Below are 27,111 nucleotides of genomic sequence, written 5' to 3'. Positions count from 1 at the left end.
CGATCAAGCGGACTCCGAGAGGCCTAGTCCTTCCTCCATATTGCATGCTGGCATCGAAGCCAAAAGGATGCCATTTTGCTCGAGGGCACGGCCAAGGCCGGCGAGCTGAGGCCATGTTAATGCGGGGCAGTCCCATCTCTCTGCGGGGCGCGAAAGCAGGGTCCTGGAAGAAACGGATAAAAGAAAAGGTGAGAGGAGCTGTGCATCACAAGAGGCCCTGAAGGACTCGGGTTAAAGGGATGAAACCGTCAGTTTCCCCGGGAACGAAGCAGTCCCAGACGAATTCCTAAGTCACCATCGAAAGTGGTCTCAGCCGCCATATTGAAACTGGGCAAACTGAAGCAAGAGAGGCTGCCATGTCGGCTCTTTGCCAGTCTTGGTGCTGAAGGGGGATAGGCTGGGGAACCTATGTATATGTTATGGACAAATGATGTCTGGCTGGTTGCCATGTCATTAATGGACATTGCTTTCCACTAGTTCTGTGGAAGAGGTTATTAGTGTATGAGGGACGGTAGCTCGCTTGAGTTAGTATACTGTAGTCCTGAGTGTGCATGTAGCATTTTCCCCATATTTTGGGGCGACAAGTCGAAATCTGGGTTTGTGTCTAAGAAAGTTGAAGCCTTTCTTTCACCATCTTTCTTATGGACACCCTGCCGTCGCCAATGCCCCACTAGGATCCGGCGAAGCACCTTTGCCGCCATGTTGGTCTCCGGCGTCTGGGGTTAGGGAGGCGGAGTGTGCAAAGTGGAGGCGGGCCAAAGATGCGGAAGTGACGTAAGGTACCGCCATGTCTTTTGAGGGCGGTGACGGTGCCGGGCCGGCCATGCTGGCTACGGGCACGTGAGTGGAGGCGGCGTTGTGAACCGCGGTGTGGGGAGGATTTGGCCGTCCGGAGGAGAGGGGCACTGGGTGGGCGAGCCGCTCGTGGGAAGGGTATAGCCTGCGTTGATCAGAGGGCAGAGATCGCTCAGTGACCTCACGCTGAGCGCTGGAAAGGTGTCGGCCGCGGGAACCGTCGTGTCTGACTCTAGGCAAAGCTTGGACAGCCTTATCCTCCGGTCTTCAGACCCACTAGGATTCTTGACTTAGGCGTGGACCATGTCCACAGGGTCGGGGGGTTACTCGGTGAGGCCGCGGGGCGCCCCTCACCCGTCCAAAGGCGGGACTTCCGGTCCTGGCCCCCACCTGGGCGGGATTTCCTGTGTGCTTCCTAGCGAAGTGGGTCTTTACCTGAGCCCCCGGACCAAGTAGCGAGTTCTGTGAGCGGTAGAGAACGACCCCAGATATTCACCTGCCCCCGGCCACAGGGTGTATCCCCGAGTTCCTCCCACCTTGGAGCGGGGAAGGGGTTTAATTCCAGTTTGACAGGTGGTTGGGGGGACTTCGCTGGCATGCTAGCCTCCCTCATTCCTTGGGGAACTTTTCCTCTTTCTTCATCTCTTCCTGGAGTCCCTTTCCTAACCTCACCCCCCACCTCATTCTAAAAAGTCAGTTGCCTTACCTGTCCCTTCCTCCTGTGGGGGACAGGTCTCACCTCCCTCTTTCCCTAATCTTCAGTTCAGTTCAGTCGCTCAATCGTGTCTGACTCTTCCCTAATCTTAAATACCTCTATTTGGCGGGAGAGGGGGTCTTCCGTCTATCAGCTCCGTGGAAGATAACAGGACTTCTGGAACCTGAAGGGGTGGGAGACTCTCCTGGGGGGGGGGGCGGGGCGTACTTGGCTTGGCTACTCTCCTTTGAGGTAACCAATGCCAGAGACACCCCCCTGCCCCCAAGACTCCCAAGCCTTGGCAGAGAGGTCTGCGTAAGTCGCTCTCCTCCTCATCTTTGAGGTATGAGTGGGGCTCTCATGACCAGCTCATTCCCACTTGACTCTTTCCAGGTATTCCCAGGCTCTCGGAGTTTGATCTGCTCTCAGATCTCCTCTAGGAGAGGAGCCATATCTTGATATCCCAAGGAGGAGCCCCCTGGCCTGGCATTACCAGGCTGTGCAACCTTGAGCCACTCACTCTCCTGCCCTGAGCCTCAGTTTTCTCCATCAAGTGGGACCCAAGGAGTGGCTGTGAGACCCTGGGTACCTCCCAGTTCGGTTGGGCTTTGGAGTCTGTCAAGCAGACCACAGTTTCACCTCACTTGTGCCCTTTCTAGCTGTGTTCCTTCTGGCCAGTGCCTTAAACCTCTGAGCCTCGCTTTTCCCTTCTGGACTAGGAAGCCATAAATCTTTCCTCATAAGATAGGCAGTGTGGCATTTAGGATTAAGAACACGTTCTGGATCCAGGATGACTGATCCAGGTCCCAGCCCTCCGTCTTGGTCAAGACATTGACCCTGGTCAATGAGTCTCCCCAGGCCTCAGTTTGCAGTTGTGAAGTGGGATGATCGTAGCTCCGCCCTCATAGGGGTGGTGAGAGGGTGGGATGAGACTGGGTTACACCCGGGCCCCTGCCCGGGAGGTGTGGTGTAAACTTGCTCCAGGGCCTGTCAGGACTGGCAGTGGTTGTGCTCTCACTGCATGTGGCTGCCAGCAGGGGCTTTGTACTCCGTGAGCTTTGACTGTCTTGTTTGTGAGGTAAGAGCTCCCACCTTGGTAGGTAGGTAGGAGGGGTCATGACCGGTGCAGAGTCCCTGCACGGAGCAAGTGCTCAGCAAACTCTGGCCTCTCTCATCCTGAGTCACAAAGAGGATGTGAATTGAAATCTAACTTGTATGACCCTGGAGGGCTAGATCACAGCCCAGCTCAAATCCCTCTGATGATGAGGAGCCTGCTGCCTCTTTGGGGAGGCTCCTTCGCGGCCCAGCAGCCCTAGCTCAACCACTGGTTTACAGGGAGAAGACAGTGAGGCACAGAGAAGGCCACTCAGTGGCCCAAGGTCACACAGCAATCAGGGTGGGAAGTCAGGCTCCGGGTCCCTTGTTCTCTCCCCTTGTAAGGAGATGCATCCAAGCAGGTCATCTACTTAGGGTGAACCTGTCCTGGGGACACAGATCCCTGACCTCGGGTGGCTCATAGTCTGATGGAGGAGGCAGCCAGAGATACAGCTGTCACAAGCTCGTGTGACAAGAGCTGTAATGGAGGTAGCCAAGGGCATTGTGGGTCTAGGGGAGGCGTCTGATCCATCTTGAGGGATCAAGGGAGACTTTCAGAGGACCTGCTGGAAGTGGAAGGACGTTGTGGGCAGAGCCCAGGTGCAGAAAGCAGCCGGCATCCCATTTTCTGCTCCACTCCAGCTCTCTTGAGACCTGCCCTGTGCCAGGCAAGGCTGGTGTTGTCTCAGAGGTGAATCCGACAGGCCTGCCCTCGAGGGCCTCCCACACTGGTTGGGGAAATGAATGTGGATCCATCCAAGCAGTGCTCCCAGAGGGATCTGGGCTAGAATGGGGATCATTCAGACATTGCGGGAGCCCGTGGATGGGGAGGAGACGCCCTGAGCTCGGGGTGGGTGCAGGAGTGACAAGTACACGGAGACAAGTGGTCCAGGTCGGGGGTGGGGGGCGGTTCACCTTGACTGAAGGCCTTGGGCCTCAGGAGTCTAGAAGTATGTGAGGCCGGGGTGGGCCTTCCGGTACTGGGCTGAGGGCCTGTGACCTTGTCCAGGGGATGCTGGAGCAGGGTCAGCTCTGGGGGTAAAAGGACCCCCTCACACACACACAGCCTGGGGCCTGGGTGCCTACTGGACTGGAGGCTGGGACCACGGTGCAGGGCAGCATAGTCGGTCAGAAGTGTGATCTGAGCCATGTGTATAACTTCACGTTTTCTAAGAGCCACATTAAAAAGGTAGAAAGAAAACAGATGAGATTCACTTTTACCCTCTTATTTTATTTAGCCAGCATAAATAAACATCGTCATTACAACATTTAATCAAGCTTAGATTGCTCATGAGATATTTTACATCCTACCTTTTTATGCTAAGTAATCCTTGACAGTCCGGTGTGGATTTCACCCTCTCGGCAGGTCTCATTTTGGATCAGTTACATCTCAAGTGCTCCCTAGTCACGTGTGGCTGATGGCTTCTATACTGGCCAGGGCAGGGCTAAGAGGAGAGTTGGGGGCTGAGGGGACAGGGTGAGGATGGGGCAGGGGGCCCAGGACAGGGCCTGGAGGTCTGGATGGAGCGGAGTCCTGCAGAAACGGAGGGCGGGGGTCGGTTGAGGGGGGGAGATGAGGAACTCAGCTGGGATCAGGTGACGAGCAGGGCCGGGCGTGGAGTCCAGGGCCTGGTGAACACGTGGGGCTGGGTGGACAGTGAAATCCGCTGGGCCTCAGCCTCCTCTGTCCTGCTCTGCCCCGCAGGGCGCGGATGGCGTCGGGGCGGCCCGAGGAGCTGTGGGAGGCCGTGGTGGGGGCCGCCGAGCGCTTCCGGGCCCGGACGGGCACGGAGCTGGTGCTGCTGACGGCCGCGCCACCCCCGCCACCCCGCCCGGGCCCCTGTGCCTACGCGGCCCATGGCCGAGGGGCCTTGGCCGAGGCCGCCCGCCGCTGCCTCCACGACATCGCCCTGGCCCACCGGGCGGCCGCCGCAGCCCGCCCCCCTGTGCCCCCGCCAGCACCGCAGCCGCCCAGCCCCGCGCGAAGCCCACCCCGGCCTGCCCTTGCCAGAGAGGAAGACGACGAGGACGAGGATGAACACACAGAGACGGAGACCTCTGGGGAGCGACAGGGCATCAGCGATAATGGAGGTGAGGCGGCAGGGGCCGGGTGGCTCTTGGTCAGTCGCCTCCTCGGTGGGCTTTCCCGGAGGGGTGCGGCTTGCTTGTCCTGTGGGCTGGCCTGTGACTCACGCTGTGACCTTGAGCAAGTTGTTTCTCCTCCCTGAGCCTCGGTTTCCTTTCATCGTTTCCTGGGACCAGCTCTGCTGGGAGGTGCTGGGCACAGAGAAAGCCCACTCCGGGCCTTTTCTCTAGGTACTGCGGGTCTGGCCAAGGAATTAAGAGTCCTGACATGAAGCAGTGCCCTGTAGAGGACGTGGGGCGGGCGGAGAGGGAACCTTCTGAGCCGGGAGCATGAGTAGGACAGGACTGGTTTGCAAACTTGGGGTGCCTGATGCCTGTGAGAGCAGACACAGAAGTTAAAGAGGGTCAGGGGTACAAGCGACAGCGGAGGGAGCAACTGGCTGCAGTGGGGGAAACAAGAGCTTGGATGCTTCCCAGAGACTGGACTGTAACATTAGGGTTTTGAAGAATGAGTAGGAGTTCTCCAGTGGTGGGTGGGTGGAGGGCTCAACTCAGTAGTTACTTACTTGTTACTGTTACTACCAGTGGCTGACTTTCTCACTGTTGCTGGACAAACCCATGGGGTTAGGGGCTCAGACTGTGAAGCCAGGTGACCTAGGTTCAGATCCTTATTAGCGGTGAGACTAAGGGCAAGTAAGTTAATCTCTCTGCACCATTGGGTCCTGGTTGTCAAACAGGGATCATAAGCATCTCGTCTTTCTCTCAGCCTGTATTTTGAGTCAGTTCATCCCAAATTAATCTTACAGATTTTGTGTTCATCCAACCAGTTGTTTTCACCCAGGGAGATGCCAGATAGACAGAAACTAGATTTATTTCTGCCGAAGGCCAGCCAGACAACCAGGGGAAAGGAGTGCAAGGCCCGAGGCTTGCAGGGGCCTGGCCAGTGCAGGGGACAGGGAGGCGGTGGCAGTGGCCGCAGTCCAGAGCGCTCAGAGCGCAGCAGGCACTGAGTGGCCGGGCCTCTGACGCCACCCACAGGACTCTTTGTGATGGACGAGGACACCACGCTGCAGGACCTTCCCCCCTTCTGTGAGTCAGACCCAGAGAGCACGGACGGTGAGTATTGCAGGCTCTCCCCGTCCCCGGAGTGGGGGTGAGGGGAGCTGGGCTCAAGGCAGGGACAGAGGCTGGAGTCCACACTCTCTCCCAGATGGCAGCCTGAGCGAGGAGACGCCCGCTGGCCCCCCAGCTTACTCGGTGCCCCCGGCCTCAGCCCTGCCCACGCAGCAGTATGCCAAGTCCCTGCCTGTGTCCGTGCCCGTCTGGGCCTTCAAGGAGAAGAGGACAGAAGCTCGGTCGTCCGATGAGGAGAACGGGCCGGTGAGGGGCAAGTGGGGGAGGCGGGGAGGAGGGTGTGGGGAAGGGCTCAGAGGCATCTCCTCCGGGATGCCCTCAGACATGGATGCCACGTTTCCCAGGATTGATCTGCCCCTCCTCCTCGCCAGGCTGGTTCTTGGGCCAGAGCCTTGCAGTTTTTAACTAGATCGTAGCCTCTATGGGGTCACACAGAGTTGGACACGACTGATGGGACTTAGCAGCAGCAGCAGCCTTGTAGAGGGAGACCGGCCTCTCCTTTCCACAAACAGCGCTGTTAGCAGAATACCTGATCTGGGCAGGGCGCAGGCGTTTTGGTGTCCCCTCCAAATGGGGAATCTGAGGCTCAGCAGGGTCAGATTGCTTTCTGCCCCCACCCCTCATATTTCTGGCCCCTCTTGGAATCTGTGCCCCCTCCCTTGTCGTCTGTTCCTCCCACACCATCCTACATAGGTTCCTGGGCTGGCCTGGGTGGGTCCTCATTACCCATCACTAAAGCTCTGAAGCAGAAGGGAAACTGAGGCACTGAGGGTACATGTGACTTCCTGAGACTCAGCGGGAATTGGAACCCTGCTTCCTTTTGGAAAACAGCTCTGGGGGGAGGAGGCCTTGGGTCCTGTGGTTTCCCCCTCCCTGTGACACTCAGCGTCCTCCTTTACAGACTGGCAGGGTTCACTGGCTGCTGCCGTCCTTGTTTGGTGGTGGAAACATAATTAACTGAACCTCTGAGGCCTGAGTGCTGGGTCCTGGGCTGGCCTCCGAGAGGGCCTGAGTCCGGCTTCCGTCTGTGGCCTCTCTCATTCCGCTGGGCGTCAGGCCCAGCCAAGGGTGACAGGGTCCCTAAACCTGGGTGCCGAGGCTGCAGGTAGAGTGAGGACCCCTCCCAACAGGGAGGGGCTCCTTTCTCTACAGCCCTGGCAACTTGGTCGTTCAGCTCTCTTTAGCAGTCACTGTGGTGATTAGCCCACGCCCTGCTATCTGCCCCATTTTTCAGAGGGGAGACAGAAACCTAGGGAGATAAAATCCCTGTTGACAGCTAGTGGCTGGCAGAAGCCTGATTAGAACATGACTGAGTCCCAAACCCGGTCCTCAGACGTGAGACTCTGGGTGCACACAGCCTCGATGGTCAGCACCCAGGCAGCACTTCCACTCTGGAAGGACCGCGGTGAGACAGGTTGCTGTGCGTGCACAAAGGACCAGGCTGAGAATGCGGGGAGGAGAGGGGCAGGAAGGCTTCCTGGAGGAGGTGGTGCCTTGAGTTGGGTAGCAGAGCCCTAAATGGAGCAGGACAGGATGAAGGGCCTGCCAGGCCATAGGCGTCGCAGGGGCAAAGTGCTGGGAGAGGATCTGGAGCCCTGGGGCGCAGGCTCTGATCCCATCCGTGTCGCCGTTCCCGCAGCCCTCCTCGCCGGACCTGGACCGTATCGCGGCGAGCATGCGCGCACTGGTGCTGCGGGAGGCCGAGGACACTCAGGTCTTCGGGGACCTGCCGCGGCCACGGCTCAACACCAGCGACTTCCAGAAGCTGAAGCAGAAATACTGAGGCCCAAGGAGCTTCCCGGCCCGGCGTCCGTCCCACCCATACACTACACCCCTGTCCCGCCCCCGGGGCCCGCCAATCCGAGTCAGATCCGGGACCGGCCTCCCACGCCCCGGGCCACCAGGATTGACCAGTCCCTGCAGATTCCCGCCACCCTTCCAGCCCACGGGAACTCCCGCGCCGCCGAGCGGGGCCTATCCAATTTCCGGATTGGGTCTGTCTGCTCTCTGCCCAGCGACAGATTTCTTTTTAGTAAGGAATTGGCTCGCTCCGCGACCGGGGCGTGGCTAATTCGCCAGGCGTTGGCTCCATTCCCGAAAGAGTCAAGCTCCAGAATTGGGTAATCGTTCTCCACTTCAGCATAGCGAATGGACAGCTCCTTCATTTGATTGACTTGAACACTGTAAAGGGCTTGACCAATCTCCCGAGAGACTCATCCACCCTTCTTGAGTTCCCCCATTTGATTGGCTCTAGCCTCCTGGGGGCGTAGCCGACTCCTCCTGTACCCAGGATTGGCCTGTGGCGTTACATTTACGTTCTTTACACTACTGGGGCTGGCGTTGATTTTCGCCGAAGTCCCGACAATTGTCCCTCTGGTCCCCTCAGGGATGGCCTGATCCGGTTCTTGCGTCTGACACCCTCTCATTGGTTACATCCCACAACTGCCTGCCAAGCAAACCCGTCCTTGCATCCAGGACGTTACCAGCTCCCGCCCCTCTCCCCCCACCCCCACAGGTGCCTTAAAGGGCCCTCGTCCACCCAAGGTGGGGGGCAGGGGGCCTCACTCTCCGGCCCTGGTTTGGGGGAGAGAGTCGGGGGTGGGGATCGGGAGTTGGGAGGGGCGCTCTGAGATTAAAGAGTTTTACCTCTGACAAATGAATATGAAGTGTGTTCTGGGTATTCATTCAACATTTTTCGAAGCCAAATGAGCAGGTCTCATTGCTTCTCAATGCAAAGTTGGGAATTGGATTCGTCCCCACTTTACAAACAAGAAAAGGTAGATACACAGGGTGGAAGAAAGGATTCCATTCCTGTGTAATCGTGGAATCCCAATCTTCAGGGCTGTAAGTTTCGGAATGATAACAGTTTTGAGTCGGTCTCCTGAGCCCACATAGTGCCCAGGAAAAGCCAGGAACCCCCAGCTGAGGCCGGGAGGTTTCGGACTAATGTAAGACAGCTGGAGGTAAAAGAACAAATGGCTTCTGGTCTGAGGATGCAGACGCGGAATCCCCTTCTCTCATCAGATCACCACCGATGGAATGCTAACAACAGACAAGACTTCAACAGGGTAAACTATTACCTAGACGCCTTTACAAGTTATTTACATGTACTAACTTAATCTTCTTTGTAACCCCACAAAGTGAAAACGATTATCCTCACACTGTAGATGAGAAAACTGCAGCACTGCAGGGTAGGGCTGCTGTCCCGGCAAGGTTTCGTCAACTGACAATAACCTTAAAGAGAAATTCCTCCTGCTGTAACTATCTCCGTCGAAAGAAATGAAAGACTTAACGCGGAAAGAGGAAAATCTGTGAGCATGGAATCCACTCCCCCCTACTGGCCTGAGTCTCATACTGCAGCAGGGGAGATGAAGGTCAGAGATGCAGAGACACCGTAGGGTCCCTGGGCCTGAGGGGGCGGGGCTTACGCCGCAGCGGCGCCAATGCCCCGCCCACTTCGGTAGGCAGAGTCATTTCCGTGGGCGGAGAGACAGCAGCCAGCCGAGTCGCCGGCACAGCGCCTCCGGCAAGAGCTCCCCGGTCGGAAGTGGCGAATGAGCCAAGCGGTGGGCAGGGGTGAGCGTGGGGCCGAGGCGAGAGCGCGAGTTTTTCGGCCTTTGCCCTGGAAAGCTGGGGTCCAAGCTCCAGGAGGTAGAGTGGGGCGTCGTCGCCTGGGAAACCGAGCTATTCCTGAGGCCGACGAGTGGGTGGGACTTCCGGAACCTTTAGCGGAAGAAGGGAATTCCTAGTGGAGAGGGCGGAAGGAGGCGGGACTTCCTGTAGCAACTGCGGGCTGCCACTCAAACCTGTTTCTCTATTTCCCCTTAGGCCGACTCCCAGAATGGCCAGGCTGGAGGCCCAGGGTCGCCTGTGGCTGGAGAGCCCCGCTGGGGGAGCTCCTCCCATCCTCCTGCCCCCAGACGGGCAAGCTCTGATTCTGGGCCGGGGACCCTTGACGCAGGTTACCGACCGGAAGTGCTCCCGAAACCAGGGTAGGCGGGGCGGGGCCTGAGCTGGACCGGGTGGTGTGGCGTGCTTAACGAGCGGGAACACAGGCAATTGGAAAGATAGACAGGAGGGGATATGCTTGGCCACCATGCGGAACTGCGTGGTACGGCCAGTCCCGAAGTTGGTAGGTGCCCCCTGTGGAGAGCACAGAAAGAAAAAAGGGTATGCCTGACCTGGGTTTAGCCAGACACCTTGGACGGGAGCGGATGGAGCCCATCCCGAGACACTTGTCACTGGGCAAAGAAGGATACTCACAAGCTACCGCGAAGACTTGAATGAGGCCACGACCCTTGTTAAGCAGAGAGCCGGTTCTGTGGAGAAAAGTGCATATTGCTAAGCACAGATGGGTGGTAGCGGGCCAAGCCCGGAATCTGCACCTTGTCAAAGTCCTGCGTTGTCAAGGAGAAGCCATATCCACACAGAAAAATACCTGCCGTGTCCCTAGGCGAGGACTAGTGTCCCAGGTAATTGTAAGGCCTTTATCTGGCTACTGCATGTCAAGGAGCGAGCCAATCCTACTTAGAAAATAAACTGCTTCCTCCTGCCGAATGGGTGCTATGGCCCCATCCTGTGGTTTGAAGCGGGGCGTGCTCCCCAGTAAGGAGGGAAGCAGTCACTCAAGGATTCAGGTCCTGACTCCACCCCTTCCATCTTCAGTGGAGCTGGTCGCTGACCCTGAGGCTCGGACGGTGGCAGTGAAACAGGTACCGATTCCTTAACTAGAGGCAGCGGGCCTGGGGGTGGGGGTGGAGGATATGGAGAATCGCCACCCAGCGGGGAACGGGCCCACTTGGGAAAACCAGACTCTGGGAGGGGAACAGGTGTGGCCCGCTGCAATCGGGTAAACATCCATCCGCATTTAAATTGGTAAGACTGGAGGCTGCTAATCTTACAGAGCCTGATTGGCAGTACACCAGCGGGGCTCAAGGGTTTGATTAGCTGGTGGAGAAGGGCGAGTCCTTTCCCGGGTTATTTGATTGGAGGAGGTTGCCGGGGGTGGGACCAGCTCCAGTTACCGCCTCTCTCTACAGCTGGGAATTAACCCCTCAACTGCCGGGACCCAGGAGCTGAGACCGGGTTTGAAGGGCTCTCTGGGGGTGGGGGACACGCTGTATTTGGTCAATGGCCTCCACCCGCTAACCCTGCGCTGGGAAGAAGCCCGCACTCCAGAATCCCAGCCAGACACTCCACCAGGCACCCCTCCTGGGACCCGAGAGGGAGAGGAGGAAAATGTGGAGCAGCAGAAAAAGCGGATGAGGAAGTCATCCCCTGGCTGGGAGACCTTCGAGAAACTGCTGGTGTTCACAGCACCTGATGTGAAGCCCCGGGGCAAGGTGAGGCCCAAACTGAAGACTGAGGGAGCTCGTGGCACAGTCAAGTTAACACCCAAACAAAACTTCTTGTTTGGATTTTCATGGTAATTAGCCCTCCGAAGTGAAAATAAGCCATGGAAGGAGGCTGGGTCGGATACGAAACCCATTTTAAAGATTGAAATACTGAGGGTCTCGGGAGGAATGGGAGGTGATAGGGGAGATTTCACTCTCTGCTGTCCAGGTGGCGGCCTTGTCCTTACCTAAGACGGGCAGGCCCGCTGTGACTAGGTTTCTCCATCTTTAAGGGGCGGGCGGTCACAGTCCCAGCTTGCAGAATTGACGCGAACCAGCCTGCGAGCGAGGTGGACCAGAGGTGTAACAGTGCTGCTCTTCCTCTTTTCTGGGTGACGCCAGGTGGCTGCTTTCGATCTGGACGGGACCCTCATCACCACCCGTTCTGGGAAGGTCTTTCCCACTGGCCCCAGTGACTGGAGGTGACTGGAGGCAGGAGGAGGGGGTGGTGAGGTGCATCCGGGCCCCAGGTCACCTTGCACTTCCTCGCCCGCCCTAGGATCTTGTACCTGGAGATTCCACGGAAGCTCTGGGAACTGGCCACCGAGGGTTACAAGGTGTGTGCCCCGATTCACAAGGTGGGCCCGGGCCTGATGAGGAGGGGCCCTGGTGACACCCCATCTCCTTCACAGCTGGTGATCTTCACCAACCAGATGGGCATCGGGCGTGGAAAGCTGCGAGCGGAGGAGTTCAAAGCCAAGGTGGAGGCTGTGGTGGAGAAGCTGGGGGTCCCCTTTCAGGTATGGCTGCTTGGGAGGCTGAAGGGCTATGTGGGGGTCAGAGAGGCTGAGACAGGGGCCAGAGATAGTGCGGTGGGACGGAGAGGAGGAAACAGAGACCCGGGGAGAAGGTGTGACATGGTGAGCCAGCTGGAGATGGGGTGGGGGCCCCGGGGGTGGTTATGCTGACAGACGCGTTGTAAGTGACGCTCGCCTTGGTGAGTGTTGGCGTAGTGTCCTCGGGACTCAGGTGCCCTTGAAGGACTCCTCTGGGTGTCTGAGCAGAGTCAAGGACCGCGTCTGACTCCCACCCGACCCACAGGTGCTGGTGGCCACGCACGCAGGCTTGTACCGGAAGCCGGTGAGCGGCATGTGGGACCACCTGCAGGAGCAGGTGAGCCTCTGACTCCCTGGGCTCCCTGCCCGCCTGCCCACTCCAGGTCTCTGCGCCATGACCTTCCCTGTTACCCCCCCGCCTGGTCTGGCCGCCTTGGTTTCTTTGCTATCATGTCCTAATACTGGTAGGTGAGGCAAGTGGTCTTAAACTCGGACAACCAGAGTGGTCCAGAGAGAAATTACTCGTGGATTCATTGATGGGTTTGTTCTTCAGAACAAACAAAGCTTCTTGAGCTGAACATATTAGTGGACTAGACAGACCTGCCTCCGCCCGGGTGCTCCCAGACTAGGGAGGGCGTGGACGACAAGTGTGTTGATGGATGTGTAAACAGTGAGGGTAAGGCTGGGTATTGATTGAGTAAAGGCTTAAAGCTGGTGAGTGAGGGAGCTGTGTGTCATCTAAGGAAAGAGCCGAGTAACAGCAAGTGCAAGGATTTTGAGGTGGATGGAGTTGGGTGTGTTCTCGGGCAGGGAGGAGGCCTGTGTGGCTACCGCTGAACGGGTGAGGGGCATCAGACTGCGTGGGGTCCAGAGCCGCGCCAGGTGGGGACGGGCGCCCTCTGGCGGCCTCTTGTGGAACAGACGGGTGGCCAGGATGGTCGGGCAAAGCGGGTGAGAAGTGGCGGAGGTCTCAGAGGCTAGACCTGACAGAGCAAACCTCCTGATGGGACCCGTTAGTGCGACAGATGTGGGCGTGAGTTCCTTACTGCCTCTCGTGTGTCCCCGTCCCTGCCCAGGCCAACGAGGGTGTGTCCATCTCCATCGGGGACAGCATCTTTGTGGGAGGTAAGGGCCTGGGGCTAGGGAGGAGGTGGTGGGTGCTGGGCGCTGATGCGGGGGGCAGGGGTGCCCCCAAGGATGCTGGTGGAGACCAGGCTCTGTTCCAGACGCAGCGGGACGCCCAGCCAACTGGGCCCCTGGGCGCAAGAAGAAAGACTTCTCCTGTGCAGACCGCCTGGTGAGTGCCCCACCTCGTCCCACCTCCAGGAGCCTGCCCCCACCCCTCCCGCCGCCCCCCCCAGCTGACTTGCGCTCTTGCCCGCAGTTCGCCCTGAACCTGGGCCTGCCCTTCACCACACCAGAGGAGTTCTTTCTCAAGTGGCCTGCGGCCCGCTTCGAGCTCCCAGCCTTTGACCCAGTGAGGCCTGCAGGGCGGTGAGGGGGGGAGGGTGGGGGGCGCACAGGGATGGGGTGCCGTCTCTTATCTTGTCTGCCCTCCCAGAGGAGCGTCACCCGCTCTGGGCCTCTCTACCTCCCCGAGTCCAGCTCCCTCTTAAGCTCAGACCCAGAGGTGGTCGTCGCCGTGGGATTTCCTGGGGGTGAGACTCCCTGACCCAGAAGCCCCAGCCCCTCTCTGACTCCTCAAGTCCCACTAACCCTGCGCCCTTCACAGCCGGGAAGTCTACCTTCCTCCGGGAGCATCTCGTGTCAGCTGGATACGTCCACGTGAACAGGGTAGGACTTGGTCTTCAGTGCCCCTAACCCTGCAGGAACTGTCCTCTTGGTCTCTGCTCCCTGGACCGCTGTCCTTTCAGACTCTCCCCCGACTCCGTCACTCTGCCTCTGTGTCCCCCCGCCGGTTCTGGGTCCCTGTCCCCCTGGGTCTCCCAGGCCCCATCCCTGATCACTTTCTGGGTCTCCAGGACACTCTGGGCTCGTGGCAGCGCTGTGTGACTGCATGTGAGGCGGCCCTGAAGCAAAGGAAACCGGTCGTGATCGACAACACAAACCCCGACGTGCAGAGCCGGGCCAGGTACCAGGGTCCCAGGGAAGGCCCCTGCAGAGCGGCCCCAGGCCCTTTACCAGCCCCCCGCCCTCCCCTCCCCTCCCCCAGGTACATCAAGTGCGCCCGGGATGCGGGTGTGCCCTGCCGCTGCTTCCTCTTCAGTGCCACCGTGGAGCAGGCGCGCCACAACAACCGGGTGAGCGAGCGGCCCGAGCTGCCCCCCGCCGTACCCCCCACCCCCAGCCCTGGCCTCACCAGCCAACCTCTGCCCCCGCAGTTCCGGGAGATGACAGACTCCTCCCACGTGCCCGTGTCTGATGTTGTCATTTACGGCTACAGGTGAGGGCCGCAGGGTGAGGTGGGGGGACATCGGGTTGAGCCCCAAGGTTGGGCCTCGCCTCCAGCCCGCAACCTCTGCCGCCAGGAAGCAGTTCGAGGCCCCCACGCTGGCCGAAGGCTTCGCGGCTGTCCTGGAGATCCCGTTTCGGCTGCACGTGGCGCCGCAGCTTGAGCGGCTATACCGCCAGTTCTCAGAAGGCTGAGCCACCCTGCGCCCTCCGGCCCTCGCCCCTCCCCACAATAAATGCTGATTTTTTTTCCCCTAACGCTTGGCCAGCATTTTGCTGGGGAGAAGGGTGGATCACCCAGCTAGGCCAGTAGCACAGACCTGCTGGGCCCAGGGTCCCAGGAAGGCACTACTGGGGGGACTGCCCCCCTGGGAACCCCTGCCTCTCGTGGGCTGCGGAGGTTTACGGTGGTGGCAGCTGGAACCTGCCTGGCCCTGCCTTGTATCTGCTTCCAGCCAAGGGAGGTCCTTGGAAGCCACAGGGCAGGGAGGGCAGCCTGGAGCAGCTGCAGGAGAAACCCCGAAGACTTGGAGCAGCGGGCAGCTCCGTGCGTGGTGGCATCCTCTCCCGGCTCCGGTGAGAGGGGCCAGCCTCTCCGAAGCCGGGGGTCTAAACAGAGCCAAATGGCCAGAAGGCTTTTAAAAGACTTTATTGGGGAAACGTACAGGGGGGGCTGTCCTTGGAGACATCGCAGGACACTGTCCTCCATCTCGCAGGGCGGGCGCAATCCCCAGGGGCCCCTGCTCAGAAGCATCTGACCTGGGGGTGGGGTGGGGGGGGGGGCGAGAAAGCGAGACTGGGTGGGGGGCCCCCACACCCTGCGGCCCTGACCCTGAGGCTCCAGGGTCCAAGGAAGGGCCTGACCCTGCCCCAGGCTGGAAGGCTCAGGGGGGCAGGCGGGCCTCTCCCTCTCGGGTCTCCTAGAGGCCAGGGTCACACCACCTCCCAACCGCAGGTGTGTCCATGGGGCCCTCCTGCCCCCGGCCCGCTGCCACTCACCAGTCTTCGCAGGGGCCTCGTCTGTGACTCCTGGAGAGGCCCGGCCCCGGGGGGGCCCACTACCCCCCCATCTGTGGGGAAGGACAGCAGGGAGGAGTCAGCGGCAGGGCAGGGCAGGGGGCGAAGGGGCATTAGAAGGGGCGCGGGGGGCCCTCACCCCTCGCTGCTGCTGCTCCTGCTCCAGGTTCCGCTGCAGCACCTGCTGCTGGTTGGCGATGACGCGCCGGATGCCGTTGACGAAGTTGCCCTGGTCGTGCGGGATGAGGCCGATGAAGATCTTCTTCTCCGAGGAGTACAGAAGCATGAGGACGCGGACCTCGCAGGCGGCCTTGTAGGAGAAGTGCACGCAGCCGGCCTGGCGGTGCAGAGTGGTCACGCCGGTCCTCTGCGCGCTCCGGGCCAGAGCACGGAGCATTCCGGGCCGTCCCCGGCCCTGTCATCGCTCCCATGAGGGGACCCGAGACAGAAGCCAGAAATGCCTCCCCGAGGGCCCGCCCAGCACACTCCGGTGATCCTGTGACCCCAACGCCAGCCGGGTAAGCGCCCAGGACCAGCCACAGCTGTGACGGACAGCACCGCACAGGAGCCACCCCGTGCTAGCAGCCAGCCAGCGGGGCCCCAGGGCCACCTCCAACCGGGAAGCCCTACAGGCAGCAGGGGGCAGGGAGGCTGGGCAGTGGGTGACGCACCACGTGGCTCGGCAGCACAGCACCCACAGGCACCAAGCGCCTCCTGACCCCTCGCCGGATCCTCGCCCTCTGCAGGCCCGGGGTCACCAACCCTGTCTCCCTGGCTGAGAGCCTGAGGCCCTGCAGGCCCCCAGAAAGGGCTGTGTGCCACCACGGGGGCCGGCCCTCCCAGCACCCACCAGAGCTGAGAGGCTGCGGGGTCTCCCTGAGGGAACTCTGCTTTAAACTCTTTACAACAGAAAGCATATACAACTAGTCCCTCAAAAGCACGAAGGCACAGCTATGACACCTTCAGCTGATTTAAAATAAATGCTAAGCTGAGCTGGGGACAGCCGGGACCAGTAAAGCAAACACCCAAAACTGGACACGGACAGCTGTGGCTTCAGGAGCCCAGAAGCCCGACGCCCTCACTTCGTAGATGGAGAGACTGAGGCCTGCAGAGCAGAGAGACCAATTGAGACGCGCAGCAGATGAGCGCCAGGGCTTTAAGAGCCCAAACTGGAGGCAGACAGACCCCGTCCCAGGGAAGGGAGAGGACATGGGGCAGGTAAGGACCTGGGAGCAGGGGGGAACCCAGACAGCGCAGCAGGCCCCAGAGGCCCAGCACGTGCGGGCACGGCCTCTGAGCCTCAGTTTCCCCATCTGTGACCCCGGGTCAGGACAAGTCCTGTCCAGGCCCAGAGCACTGCACGCTTCCCACGGCCGGCTGGGGGGAACTTTCATTCCGTCTCCTCTCAGTTTCTGCACACCGAGCCGCTGTCTGGGGGTCGTCAGCCCTGCGCGCACCCCGCCCCACTCACAAAGCCGTTGTCCATGATCCGGCACAGGCTCTTCAGCGTCTCCAGGTCCTTGGTGAAGTGGAACTGCACCAGGCGGGAGTTCCGGAAGAGCGGCACCAGCGTGGTCTGCGGGGCCCGGGGGCGGCTCCATGAGGCCCCCAGCCGGCGGCCACCCCACGACCCCGCACATCGCCCCGGCTGGGACCCGCCGAAGCAGGCCTGTAGCACCCCACCCTCCTCCACGCGTGGAGCAGGCAGCGCCCTCTGCCCGCCCCCACCCCGGGGGTGGAGGCGGCACCCTTCCCCGCTCACCAGGAGCTGCTGCGGGATGAGCTGCATGTACAGCTTCCGAGGCCACTGCTCCGTCCTCCTGTGGGGTCGCACCCGCGGGTCAGGAGGGGGGGCTCCCGCCAGCCCCGCCCATGTCCGCCAGCCCCGACCCCTGACCGCCACCCGCCACTCACAGGATCTCCCCTTGGTTCACGTAGATGTGCGAGGGCAGCCACCGCTTAGACCGGCTGTGGGGCTCAGGCCTGGGCTTTTGGGAGGAAAGACGGGAAGAGGTCAGGAGTGGGAAGTGCCCTGGGTCAGGGACGAAGCATTGGTCCCAAGGTCCCCCGGCCTCACCTCCTGCCACTCCATGACTCCGCTCCATGCCAGGAACTTGTTGTTGACGATCTGGACGGGGCCCGCCACGCCGCCGGGTCCCACTGCCTGTGGGAGGAGACAGGTGGGCTTGTACCCCAGGCTCCCTAAGGAAGGAGCCTGGGAACCTGGAGGCTGCCCCAGGGCCCAGCCCCGCCTCGGACCCCTACCGGGCTTCTGTTGCCAGGCTGCCCACAGGCCTGGAGGACGCCCCAGCACTGGCCCAACCCTGCAACCCCCGTGCCCTCGGCTGGGACACTTCTGGGTGAAGCGGACGCTGTGAACCGCTGGTGAGGTGTGAGCCACGGCGTGCACACACCCCACTCCGCCAGACTGCTGTGCCCGCGAGCCCATCCAGCTCCCCGCGCCCCACGGGCCCTGCGAGCGGCAGCCCCGGGGCACACCTGTTTCCGGGTGGTGATGACCTGCCGGATGGCGTTGACGAAGCCGCTCTGGTCGTAGGGGATGAGGCCCATGAAGATCTTCTTCTTGGACGAGTAGAGGAGCATGAGCACGCGCACCTCGCACGGAGAGATGTGCGGGAAGAGCATGCAGCCCGCCTGCGGGAGGGGAGGGCATCAAGAGACAGAAACCGCCCAAGTGACCCGGGGCCGCCATCCTGAGCACCTATGGACCTGCACCTCGGTGTCCCCCCAACCATGAATCTGGGGTCAGGACAGGCCCCACGGGGAGGGGGGAGGGTCCTGAGAGGGCTCCATCTCCCACGCCCCGCCCCCTACCCCAGACCAGCCCTGTCCTGGGAGCCCGGGCCCAGCAGAGGCCACCACACCTGGGGGAGATGCCAGACCAGAGCCTGCAAGCAGACCCAGCTCTGCTTCCTCCTAGCTTTGACCCAAGGCAAGTCACCTCTGCACCTCAGTTTCCCCATCTGTATGATGGCATAACAGTGCACACAGCAAGTGCCACATAAACGCTTGTTGCATGAGAAGCTACTGCCTCCTTGGTGGGACTACAGGAGAACCTGAGCCACACAAGCGTCCCCATCCCCATCGGGGTGGAGCAAGCGCTTTCTCAGCAAACAGTGCTGAACACGGGTAACCAGGCAGGAGAGACACCCCACATCTGTCACAACCCCAAGAAGACCGCACAGCGCCCCCTGAAGACCACAGCCGGGAGGCGGTCTGTCCCAAAGGGGACTGAGGACTGGAGAGACCCCAGAGTGGAGCCCTCCAGGCAGCTCCCTTTGGGCAGCTGCTGGTAACGGGCCCACACCAGCTGTGTCTGAACCCTGATTCAACAACCTCACCAGCTCCAGTTTACTGAGCACTCACTACACTCAGACTACTGCCTCAGTTTTACACAAGCGCCCTGGCCTCCCCCCAGGATATCCCAGATGAGGAACCTGACTATTCCCTGTTCCAGCTCTTTTCCGCCAGCCCCACTTCCAGGTCCCTGCCAGGGGCTGTGACCCCCAACAAGCTCCCAGCTCCCTGGAGGGCTGGCCAGGCCCCCCCTTTGCTCCTGTGCCCAGCGCCCGCCCCGGCCTGGCGGGGAGCTGGGTTCCTCTGCTGTCCCCTCTAAGCAGTGAGACCCCAGTTCACAGGGACGGGGATGCCCCTGGAGGTCTCCCAGGACCTTGCCACCTGCTTCGACTGTCCCGGCAGAGCTCTGCCTACCGCTTGGTCACCACAGTGTTCCCAGGGCCTCTGTCCCTGCCCGCCCCCCAGCACCCCTGCCCCACTCACGAAGCCGTTGCCCATGACCCGGCAGAGCCCCTTGAGGGAGTCACAGTCTCTGTTGGTGAAGTGGAACTGTGCCAGCTGGGAGTTGCGGAACAGGGGGCCCAGGGTGGTCTGGGGGCGACACGGGGGCAGCAGGTTCAGGGCTGGGCAGGTGCTCGCAGCCACGGGGGGCGGGCGGGTGAGGGTGGGGTCTCACCAGCAGCTGCTGCGGGATCAGTTGCATGATCAGCTTCTGCGGCCACTGGTCAGTCTCCCTGCAGGAGGAGAGGGTCAGCAGAGCGCACCCCTTCTGCCGCCCGCCCTCGCACCCCACCTGCACTCACAGGTTCTCGCCCTGGTTCACGTAGGCCTGGCAGGGGAGGGCCCGCTTCAGCTTCGCGGTGGAGTCCGAGTAGGGTCTGCGCTTCTGTGTTGGGGGCAGAGGGGTCTCTGGACACGCCCGCTGTGCAGGCTGGCCCCCCACCTGCAAGACCCCCAGGTCAGCCCCCACCCCGCAGACTCCCAAGGTGCCGACCACGGGTGCTCACCTCCTGCCACTCCAGGACTCCACTCCAGGCCAGCAGCTTGTTGCTGAGCCGGTGCTCGCTGACAGCCAGGCCCCCGAGGGCGAGTCCGGGCGAGGAGGGCCCAATGGGGCCCAGGGCCCCAAAGACTCGAGCACCTTGCTGTGGAAGAGGGGGAGGCAATTGAGGAGCTGCTCTCCACCCACCCCAGAAGGAACACCCCAACGTCCAGACCCCAGGCCCCCTGCGCAAACCACCCCAGGCAGTCTCCAAACCCTTCCTTCCAGAACCTAGACCCGGACTGGGTGGTCCCCCCGCCCCCCGTCCTTTTCTGGCCGGAGCCTGCCTGTCCCCAACACTGGTGCCTGAAAGCGACCAGCTGCTTCCCCTTCAGCCTTTGCTCAGGCCAGGCTCTACCCTGGCCTGCCATGCCCTCCCCTTCAAGAGATGTGCCCCACTCATCCTCCCAGGATCATCAATTTTGGGTCCCTTTATTGAGATGCAACTCAGAAGCAGCTCTCTGGGGCTCCGGAGCCGCCTCAGAACACGCCCACGATGCACAGCCAGACTGGGCTCTGGCTGGCTGGCACATCGGCTTGCCCCATCCCGCCCAAGCACAGAACTCTCTTCCACGGTTCCTGCGGCCCTAGAGAGAAAATCCAGGCTCCCCTCCGGCTCCCGCCAGGCGGGCTCCAGCCCTCCTTCACACAGCCCAGGCTGCAGCCACTTCAGGCTGATCCTGGGGAGGCAGGAGGAAGTGACCGGAAGCAGAGAGAACAGAACCCTCTGGGAACCGGGAGCCGGACAACAAACGGAGGATCTCCCAAACACAGTGTCTTGAGAGCATGTGCAAAACACCAGAATGTTGCGGCAATAAAACCAAGCAGGACACATCCTACACATGGGGCACTATCCAGTCACCTTACACACACACACACACACACAACCAAAAACATCTCAAAACAAACAAGGGAGCGCTTAGGACAGCCGGTCAACAGGAAACTCTTGAAAACTTCTCTAGTAGGTGCCTCCAGGCAGTCAGAAAAAATAAAAGTGGTTATTACTTTTCATCTTACTACTAATGAGTATTTTTTCCAAATTTCCTATAATGCACACAGGTGTCTTCTGCCCCAGAATATGAGACAGGAAAAACTGTATTTCGCAAGAGCTTAAAAGGCAAAGAAATCTGAGCTCTCCATGTGGGCAGGTGGTTCTGGGATTCAGACAATCCAGTGAGATCAGGAAGAAAGGCAGAGAGCTTCCCGCTCTAAGAACATGGTGGTGTGTGTTCCTGAGATGGAGATAGACTGTCGGAGCCCTGGGGCGCAGGCACCACAGCCAGAGCCCAAAACATCCAAGAAACTAGTTAGATCACACAACTGTAGAAGCCTCTGGGATCCAGACAAACGCACTTAAGGACCCGGGTAATATGAGCACCAGGGACACCTGTTTAAACTCTACCGTATTTCTAGCCATCAGACTGAGCACGTTTTAATCTGGGAGGGGGGGGGGGGGGGAAGATCAGGGAAGCTTAAGCCCAGGTCTCACCGAACGCAGGATGAGCATCAAGGTGGAGAGTCACGTTTAAGAACTAGACCTAAATACAATCCTAAAAGGACTGTCACATCTGGACAGGTGTGTGTAAAGCCTGGCTGTGCCTCCCACATGTGTTTTGCTAATCACTGCGCAGGAAGCCTATTTAGTACTGAGAAAAGAGATGAACGCCTTAAGACGCACGTTTAAGGACCCAGGAGACGCTTGTTCACAGGCGGACGTGAACGCTAAGAAACCCGCCTCCCCAGGGAAGCAATGGAGTGAAGGGTGATGTTAAGAGCAGAGAGGTGTTCAGAGGCCGGGCATCTGACTCTTAACACCGAGAAAACCTGCTTAAGGCTGGTGTGCAGCTGCCACAGGTCCCCGCCACGTACAACGGTGAGGCAGGGTATTTATTAATTAGCCCCAGGTTAGGGTAAGCGGCGCATCTGAACAAACGTGTCACGGTTTAGCTGTGCGTGTTTTTAAACGTCGCGATGTGTGAATTTACCGCCCCGCAAAAACCTTACGAAAAATTTTTAAAAGCATGTACAGGTTGTGGGTCTGGGGAAGCGTGTCTAACTCAGCGTCCCTGCGAAGCTGTGTTTATGTTTAAGATCTGGGCTTACCGCGATCAGTGGGACATCCCACACCTGGGCAAGCGCGCAAACGAACCCCCGGCGCACACGCCTCGGGCGCCCTGCAGAACGCCCCCGAGGGCAACACCTGGGCGCCCGAGTGCGAGACACGGGGCCCCTAGCCGCCATCTCCCCCCGCCCCTCCCCCATCTCCAGCTTCTCTGCGCGGAGAGAGAGCAACTTTCCAATTGGAAAAACAACAGTACACGCCGACCGTCCGCCCGCCCCCCACCCAGCGTTCAAATCAGGCCGCGGAGTCAGCAGTAATTTGAGCCCTTACCGCCCCCGTACCCCACCCCCGCCACCCCATCCCGAACGCGAAACAAAGGGGAGAGCCCGGCGCGTACCACCCGGGGGGTTTCACGGGGGAAGCGGGTCCCAATGTGGGACCACCCTTCGGGTCACCGGAGAAACCCCCGAGGGGGTGGGAGCTGGGGACAAAGACGCCAGCCCGGGGGAGGGGCCGGCGGGGGCGGGGCCGTGGAAAGCTCTGGAAAAAGGGCGGGGGGCTCACCATGGGAGGGGCCGAGCGAGCCCGGATCCGCGGCGGCTGCGGGCCTCGAGGGCTGGCCGGCCAGGAGCGCGAGCGGGCAGCGCGCGCCGTGAGGGGCCGCAGGGGGCGGCCTCGACCCCCGAGGGGGCCCCCAGCGCCGGAGCGGTGCGGGGCGCGGCGCGGACGGACCATGGCGGGCGCGGGCCGAGCGGGCTGGGGGGCTGCCACGGGCCTCACGGGGGGCTGCGGGCTGCGCCGACTGAGGGGCGCGGGCGCGCGGCTCCGGGGGAGACGGGCCGGGCTGTACCAAGCGCAGGGGACGCGCCTCCGGAGAGGGGTCGCCGCGGCCAAACCACTGCGGCGAGCAGGGGCGCGCGGCGCGTACCAACCGCGTCCGCGAGGGGGCGTGGCCGGGGCGTACCAAACAGGGCCGGGGGTGCCCGAGAAAGGGTGTGTGGGGCGGGGAACTCGGCAATTGGACGGGACAATGGGCCGCACGCGCACGAAGGGGAGGGGCTGAGACGACGTGAAAGAAACCACCTCAGGGGGCGGGGCTGGGAGGCCACACCGAAGGGAGACGGGGCGGGGGGCGGGGAATGAATGTAGAGGGTGATACCAAGCGGGCTCCGGGCCTGGGGGGGGGGCATGCCGGGAGGCCGACGGAACCGGGAGACTACGTCGGGACGCGTCAGAAAGAGAGGAAGGAAGGAATAATAGGCCTGGAGGCAAGCGAACCGGCCTAGAGGTTCGGAAATACGGATCGCTCCAGAAACTCAGGAGAGGACTTAGGGTTTCAAGGCAGTGACGTGGCCAGGCGGGCGAGGGACCACAACTCCCAGCGGCCTCCGCGCGGCTTGGGCGGAGCCGGCGGTCCCACAGCTGCGTGCCCATTGGCTCCCGCGACCTAGGCTCCGCCCGCCTCCCTCTACTTCTCCTTGCCACTCGCCTCTCAGGGCCATTCATTGATTCGCTCATTCACTCAGCGATTAAAGGACTGCGTATTCACATGCTAGTAGCTGTGTATAACATTTCTTGCTTCAGTTTCCTTGTTTCTTAAATGTGGATACTAGCTAACCCTAAAATGGCTATGAGAATCAAAAGAGTTGATGAAGTATTAGATCGGTATTTGGTACAGTAACGACCTAAATGATGGTTTTTCTCCTTTTAAAATCATTATTATTAGTGCCATTTCCAGTTCTGTGCTGGGCACCAATTGTGACAAAGAGACCAGGCCCACTGGAGAAAATAAATAATCGCATTTTGTGAAGTGTTACAAATAGAGCAAATGCACTCTATGGGGGATGGGATGGTGACCGTGAGAAGTCAGGAAAGTGACCTTTAGGCAGCCTGCAAGTCCACAGAGGCTGCAAGAGTGTGCTAAGATGAGGGACCAGCCAGGGCACAAATCCTGAGAGTAGAAGGAAAGCGGGGGTGGGGGGGTGGGAGATGGTGGGGGAGGCGTGGAGCACGACTGGAGCAGAGAGGGTCAAGGAGAGCTGAGGAAGCAGACAGTGGCCAGGTGCCGCAAGCAGCGTCCTATAGCCTCGCGATGGAATTTGGATTTTAGTCTCACTTTGCTGGGGAACCATCAAAAGGTTTTTTATCAAGGAAGGGACAAAGTCTCATTTACATTTTAAACAAATCATTCACAAATGCATAGAGTCATGCCCACAATGTCTCTACAAGTCTACAAAAGAAGCTGGATCCAGAGTCACCTCTGAGGAGAGAAGACAGCAGATGGAAGAGTCAAAGACATGGAAAGGAGACTCAGTTTGTTCTTGTAGACTATTTGGAATTCTTACCATATGCAACCTTTTGAAACAGTAACATCTATTTTTTTAAAGATCCCTCCAGCTGCTGCATTGAATATGAGGTAAGGGCTAGTGGAACAGGAGGGCAGATAGGAGACTATGGCAATAAGCCAGCTGAGAGTCACAGGTGGCTTAGACCGCAGGGAGTGTGGCCACAGTGGAAGTACACACTTTCACAATGTATTTTCAAGCTGAAGCCCAAAGGACTTGTGCAGGGAGTGAAAGTGAGAGGGTGAAGTAATTTCAAGGGTTTTGCTTGTACAGAGGTGTCATTTCGTGAAAGGGAAATGACTGTGGGAGGAGCAGGGTGGGGTGGGCAGAGATGGAGCTCCAAATCTGACCTGGATTGTGGCCAAATAGGGAATCACTACTCTCTGGACCCAGACTGCCAGCTAGATATCAACAGTTACCTCCAGAGGCCTGACTATGTCAAGAGACCCCACTCCTGGCAGTAGGAAGGAGAATCGTAAGGACAGAAGTCCCCTTCTCCTCAATCTATTTTCTGTTTCTACGTGGTACATTTGCAATGTTGACTAAACAGTGTAAATGGGGGGAGGTCTGGAGACACAACTTTGAGAGCCTTCAGTGTTTCATGAGAATGAATGAGATCAGGAGGATGTGTGTGTGTACAGAGGCTGGGACACTCCATCCTTTTAGAGTTCAGATCTATGAGGAGCAATCAGATGGGAGGAGAAGCCCCAGGTAAGGTCATATTTGAGCCCCAAATCTGACCTGGATTGTGGCCAAATAGGGAATCACTACTCTCTGGACCCAGACAGCCAACTAGATATCAACAGTTACCTCTAGAGGCCTGACTATGTCAGGAGACCCCACTGCTGGCAGTAGGAAGAAGAATTGCAGGGACAGAAGGCCCTTTCTCCTCCTTAATCTCCCTAAACCCTCAATTCTCATCATTCTTAGTACAGGCCATTGTGGTCTCTCGAATGGTTAATAGCCTTCTAACTCCTGTCACCTTGACTTTCATTTCACTCATCAGAAGACTCCAATGAGTCTTCCTTGGTGGCACAGTGGATAAGAGTCCACCTGCCAATGTAGGGGACACGGGTTTGATCCCCATTCGGGCAAGATTTCACAATGCTGCAGAACAGCTAAGCCTGCGCACCACAACTGCTGAGTCTGCACGCTGCAACAGCTGAAGGCCACACCTGGAGCCTGTGTTCTGAGACAAGAAGCCACCGCGGTGAGAAGCCTGTGCGCTGCGACCAAGAGGAGCCCCCAGCTCACCGCAACTAAAGAAAGCCCGCGCAAAGCAATGAAGACCCAGCGCAGCCAAAAATAAATAAAAATATAAAAGAAAAATTAAAAAAAAAAAAGACTCCAGTGGCTTGCGAGTGCCCTTAGAATTAATTACAAACTCTTCCTCTAAGGCCCCACATGGTGGGACCCCTGCTGCTGTCTCTAGACTGACCTCTTCTGTGCTCTTTCTGTTCTCCACCTAGTTGATGCCTTCCCATACTTCAGATCCCATCAGGACAATGTGTTGGTGTGAATTCCTAGGATTTTGTATAAGCATGGAGAAAGGTGTGCCAGGATCCACTCCAGCATGAGCAAAATGGCAACATGTCAGAATGAGAAATGAAAACACAGGGTGAAATTCTATTAGTAATTACTGTAATTAGTACAGTACAGCTCTCTGAAACCATCTAGCTTATCAAATTTGCCAATTTGTAAGACACGGTTCATCGTATCTGTAAAATCTGCCCAGCCTAGCTAGCTATTATTATGACTAAGCGGTTCTGCTCCCATCTGTTAAAGCAGTACACTTCCTGAGGAGTAGCTGTCTGTTACCAAACTTGTTTATGCCAGTTAAGCCTCAGTTAATAACTTCACCCTATCAAATGAATTAAATATTAATACAAGAGAGTTGTTTGCATGCAAAGCGTGTTGCCTGAATTGGAAAGAATAAAAGTGAGTTGCTTTAAAAAAATGTTGCCAGATGAGTTGCAAGCAAAGTAACTGTAAATGATTAAACAGAAAAGCTCATAAAAACCTAGGAAGGTCTAGCCTTCAGTTTGCTTAATAAGTGTCTTCAGGTTCTCCTGTCACTTTTTAAAAAGAATTGGAAATGATAAATTACTTTTTATGGTTTATGGGTGCAGTTTATGTAAGCATGTGACACAGTATGAAAACTGGGAGGCTGCCTGGTTGTCAGAGCTGGTGCCTGCCTGTAAAACTTAATTTAAAAATATATAATTCTTGGAGAAACTTCCCTGATGTGGTTAAGACTCTGTGCTTACGCTGCAGGGGGCGTGGGTTCAACTCCTGGTTGGGGAACTAAGATCCTGCATGCTGTGTGCGGTGCGGCCAAAAATATAAAATTAAAAAAAAATAAAACATATCATCCTTGAAAAAGCAATAATAATAATAAATGTCTTAGACACTGCTAAGAACTTCCCGTCTGAGTTCACTGAACCCTTACACACTAGGCCATGAGAGTGACAACCTTCTCATCTCATTCTGCAGATAGGGAAACCAACAGCCACCAGCTGCCCCTCAACAGGCACTGTTCCGAACACTCCCCACATTGCAAAAACCCGGACCTCGCCCATCTCCAAGCCCAGAGGGCTTTCTCCTTGCCTTCAGAAGCAAGGTGCCTTGAGACGGCCGTGTTCTGCCCAGCCTCTTCCCACGCAGTATCATTCACACTGGTGAACTGGCAAGAAATGAGTTGGTACAATCACTGACATACCACATTATATTTTTGGAGGAGGCAATTTGGCAGTTTGGTCGCAGTTTAAAATGGGCACCCCGCTAAAAAATTAAAATGGGCACCCCAAAAGACCAGAAACATTCTACATAGCCAATAAGAGACCGACTGGGAAAATGATGGCATTCCTGGGGGGAGTACTATGCAGCCATACAAATGGATGAGAGACTTCCCTGGTGGTCCAGAGGTTAAGATCCCATGCTTAC

The 27,111-nt window shown here is 58.7% G+C and overlaps 3 protein-coding genes across 7 annotated transcripts; 2 read left to right on the top strand and 1 right to left on the bottom strand.

Annotated features, from left to right (window-relative positions):
* Positions 1 to 52: 52 nt before the first annotated feature.
* On the top strand, positions 53 to 8,463 carry AKT1S1 (AKT1 substrate 1). Of its 4 annotated transcripts, none has more exons than XM_043435180.1 (5): positions 53 to 188; positions 4,290 to 4,675; positions 5,708 to 5,785; positions 5,880 to 6,049; positions 7,443 to 8,463. In XM_043435180.1, the coding sequence occupies exons 2-5, from the start codon at positions 4,297 to 4,299 to the stop codon at positions 7,584 to 7,586; spliced, it is 771 nt and encodes a 256-aa protein (XP_043291115.1). In that variant the 5' UTR covers positions 53 to 188; positions 4,290 to 4,296; the 3' UTR covers positions 7,587 to 8,463. The 4 variants fall into 4 exon arrangements, with proteins under 4 accessions (XP_043291115.1, XP_043291114.1, XP_043291116.1 ...); XM_043435179.1 differs by lacking the exon at positions 53 to 188 and adding an exon at positions 636 to 840; XM_043435181.1 differs by lacking the exon at positions 53 to 188 and adding an exon at positions 826 to 909.
* Positions 8,464 to 9,242: 779 nt separating this feature from the next.
* On the top strand, positions 9,243 to 14,638 carry LOC122420256 (polynucleotide kinase 3'-phosphatase). 2 transcript variants are annotated; one of them, XM_043435177.1, is made up of 17 exons: positions 9,243 to 9,379; positions 9,632 to 9,795; positions 10,469 to 10,515; positions 10,843 to 11,145; positions 11,539 to 11,618; positions 11,696 to 11,753; positions 11,829 to 11,936; positions 12,238 to 12,309; positions 13,049 to 13,097; positions 13,199 to 13,269; positions 13,357 to 13,449; positions 13,534 to 13,630; positions 13,705 to 13,766; positions 13,955 to 14,064; positions 14,146 to 14,233; positions 14,315 to 14,376; positions 14,462 to 14,638. In XM_043435177.1, the coding sequence occupies exons 2-17, from the start codon at positions 9,645 to 9,647 to the stop codon at positions 14,577 to 14,579; spliced, it is 1,569 nt and encodes a 522-aa protein (XP_043291112.1). In that variant the 5' UTR covers positions 9,243 to 9,379; positions 9,632 to 9,644; the 3' UTR covers positions 14,580 to 14,638. The 2 variants fall into 2 exon arrangements, with proteins under 2 accessions (XP_043291112.1, XP_043291113.1); XM_043435178.1 differs by having other exon boundaries at positions 9,298 to 9,454.
* Positions 14,639 to 15,017: 379 nt separating this feature from the next.
* PTOV1 (PTOV1 extended AT-hook containing adaptor protein) lies at positions 15,018 to 22,783 on the bottom strand. Its single transcript, XM_043435175.1, has 13 exons — positions 22,388 to 22,783; positions 19,727 to 19,864; positions 19,523 to 19,605; positions 19,396 to 19,453; positions 19,203 to 19,310; positions 17,901 to 18,056; positions 17,479 to 17,565; positions 17,316 to 17,389; positions 17,164 to 17,221; positions 16,873 to 16,977; positions 15,541 to 15,738; positions 15,384 to 15,454; positions 15,018 to 15,143 (listed from the first exon to the last, which is right to left on the bottom strand). The coding sequence occupies exons 1-12, from the start codon at positions 22,556 to 22,558 to the stop codon at positions 15,443 to 15,445; spliced, it is 1,248 nt and encodes a 415-aa protein (XP_043291110.1). The 5' UTR covers positions 22,559 to 22,783; the 3' UTR covers positions 15,018 to 15,143; positions 15,384 to 15,442.
* Positions 22,784 to 27,111: the final 4,328 nt, after the last annotated feature.

Source organism: Cervus canadensis, chromosome 18, assembly GCF_019320065.1.
Source record: "Cervus canadensis isolate Bull #8, Minnesota chromosome 18, ASM1932006v1, whole genome shotgun sequence".
NCBI classification, from domain to species: domain Eukaryota; kingdom Metazoa; phylum Chordata; class Mammalia; order Artiodactyla; family Cervidae; genus Cervus; species Cervus canadensis.
This window is presented reverse-complemented; position numbering and strand designations above follow the sequence as displayed.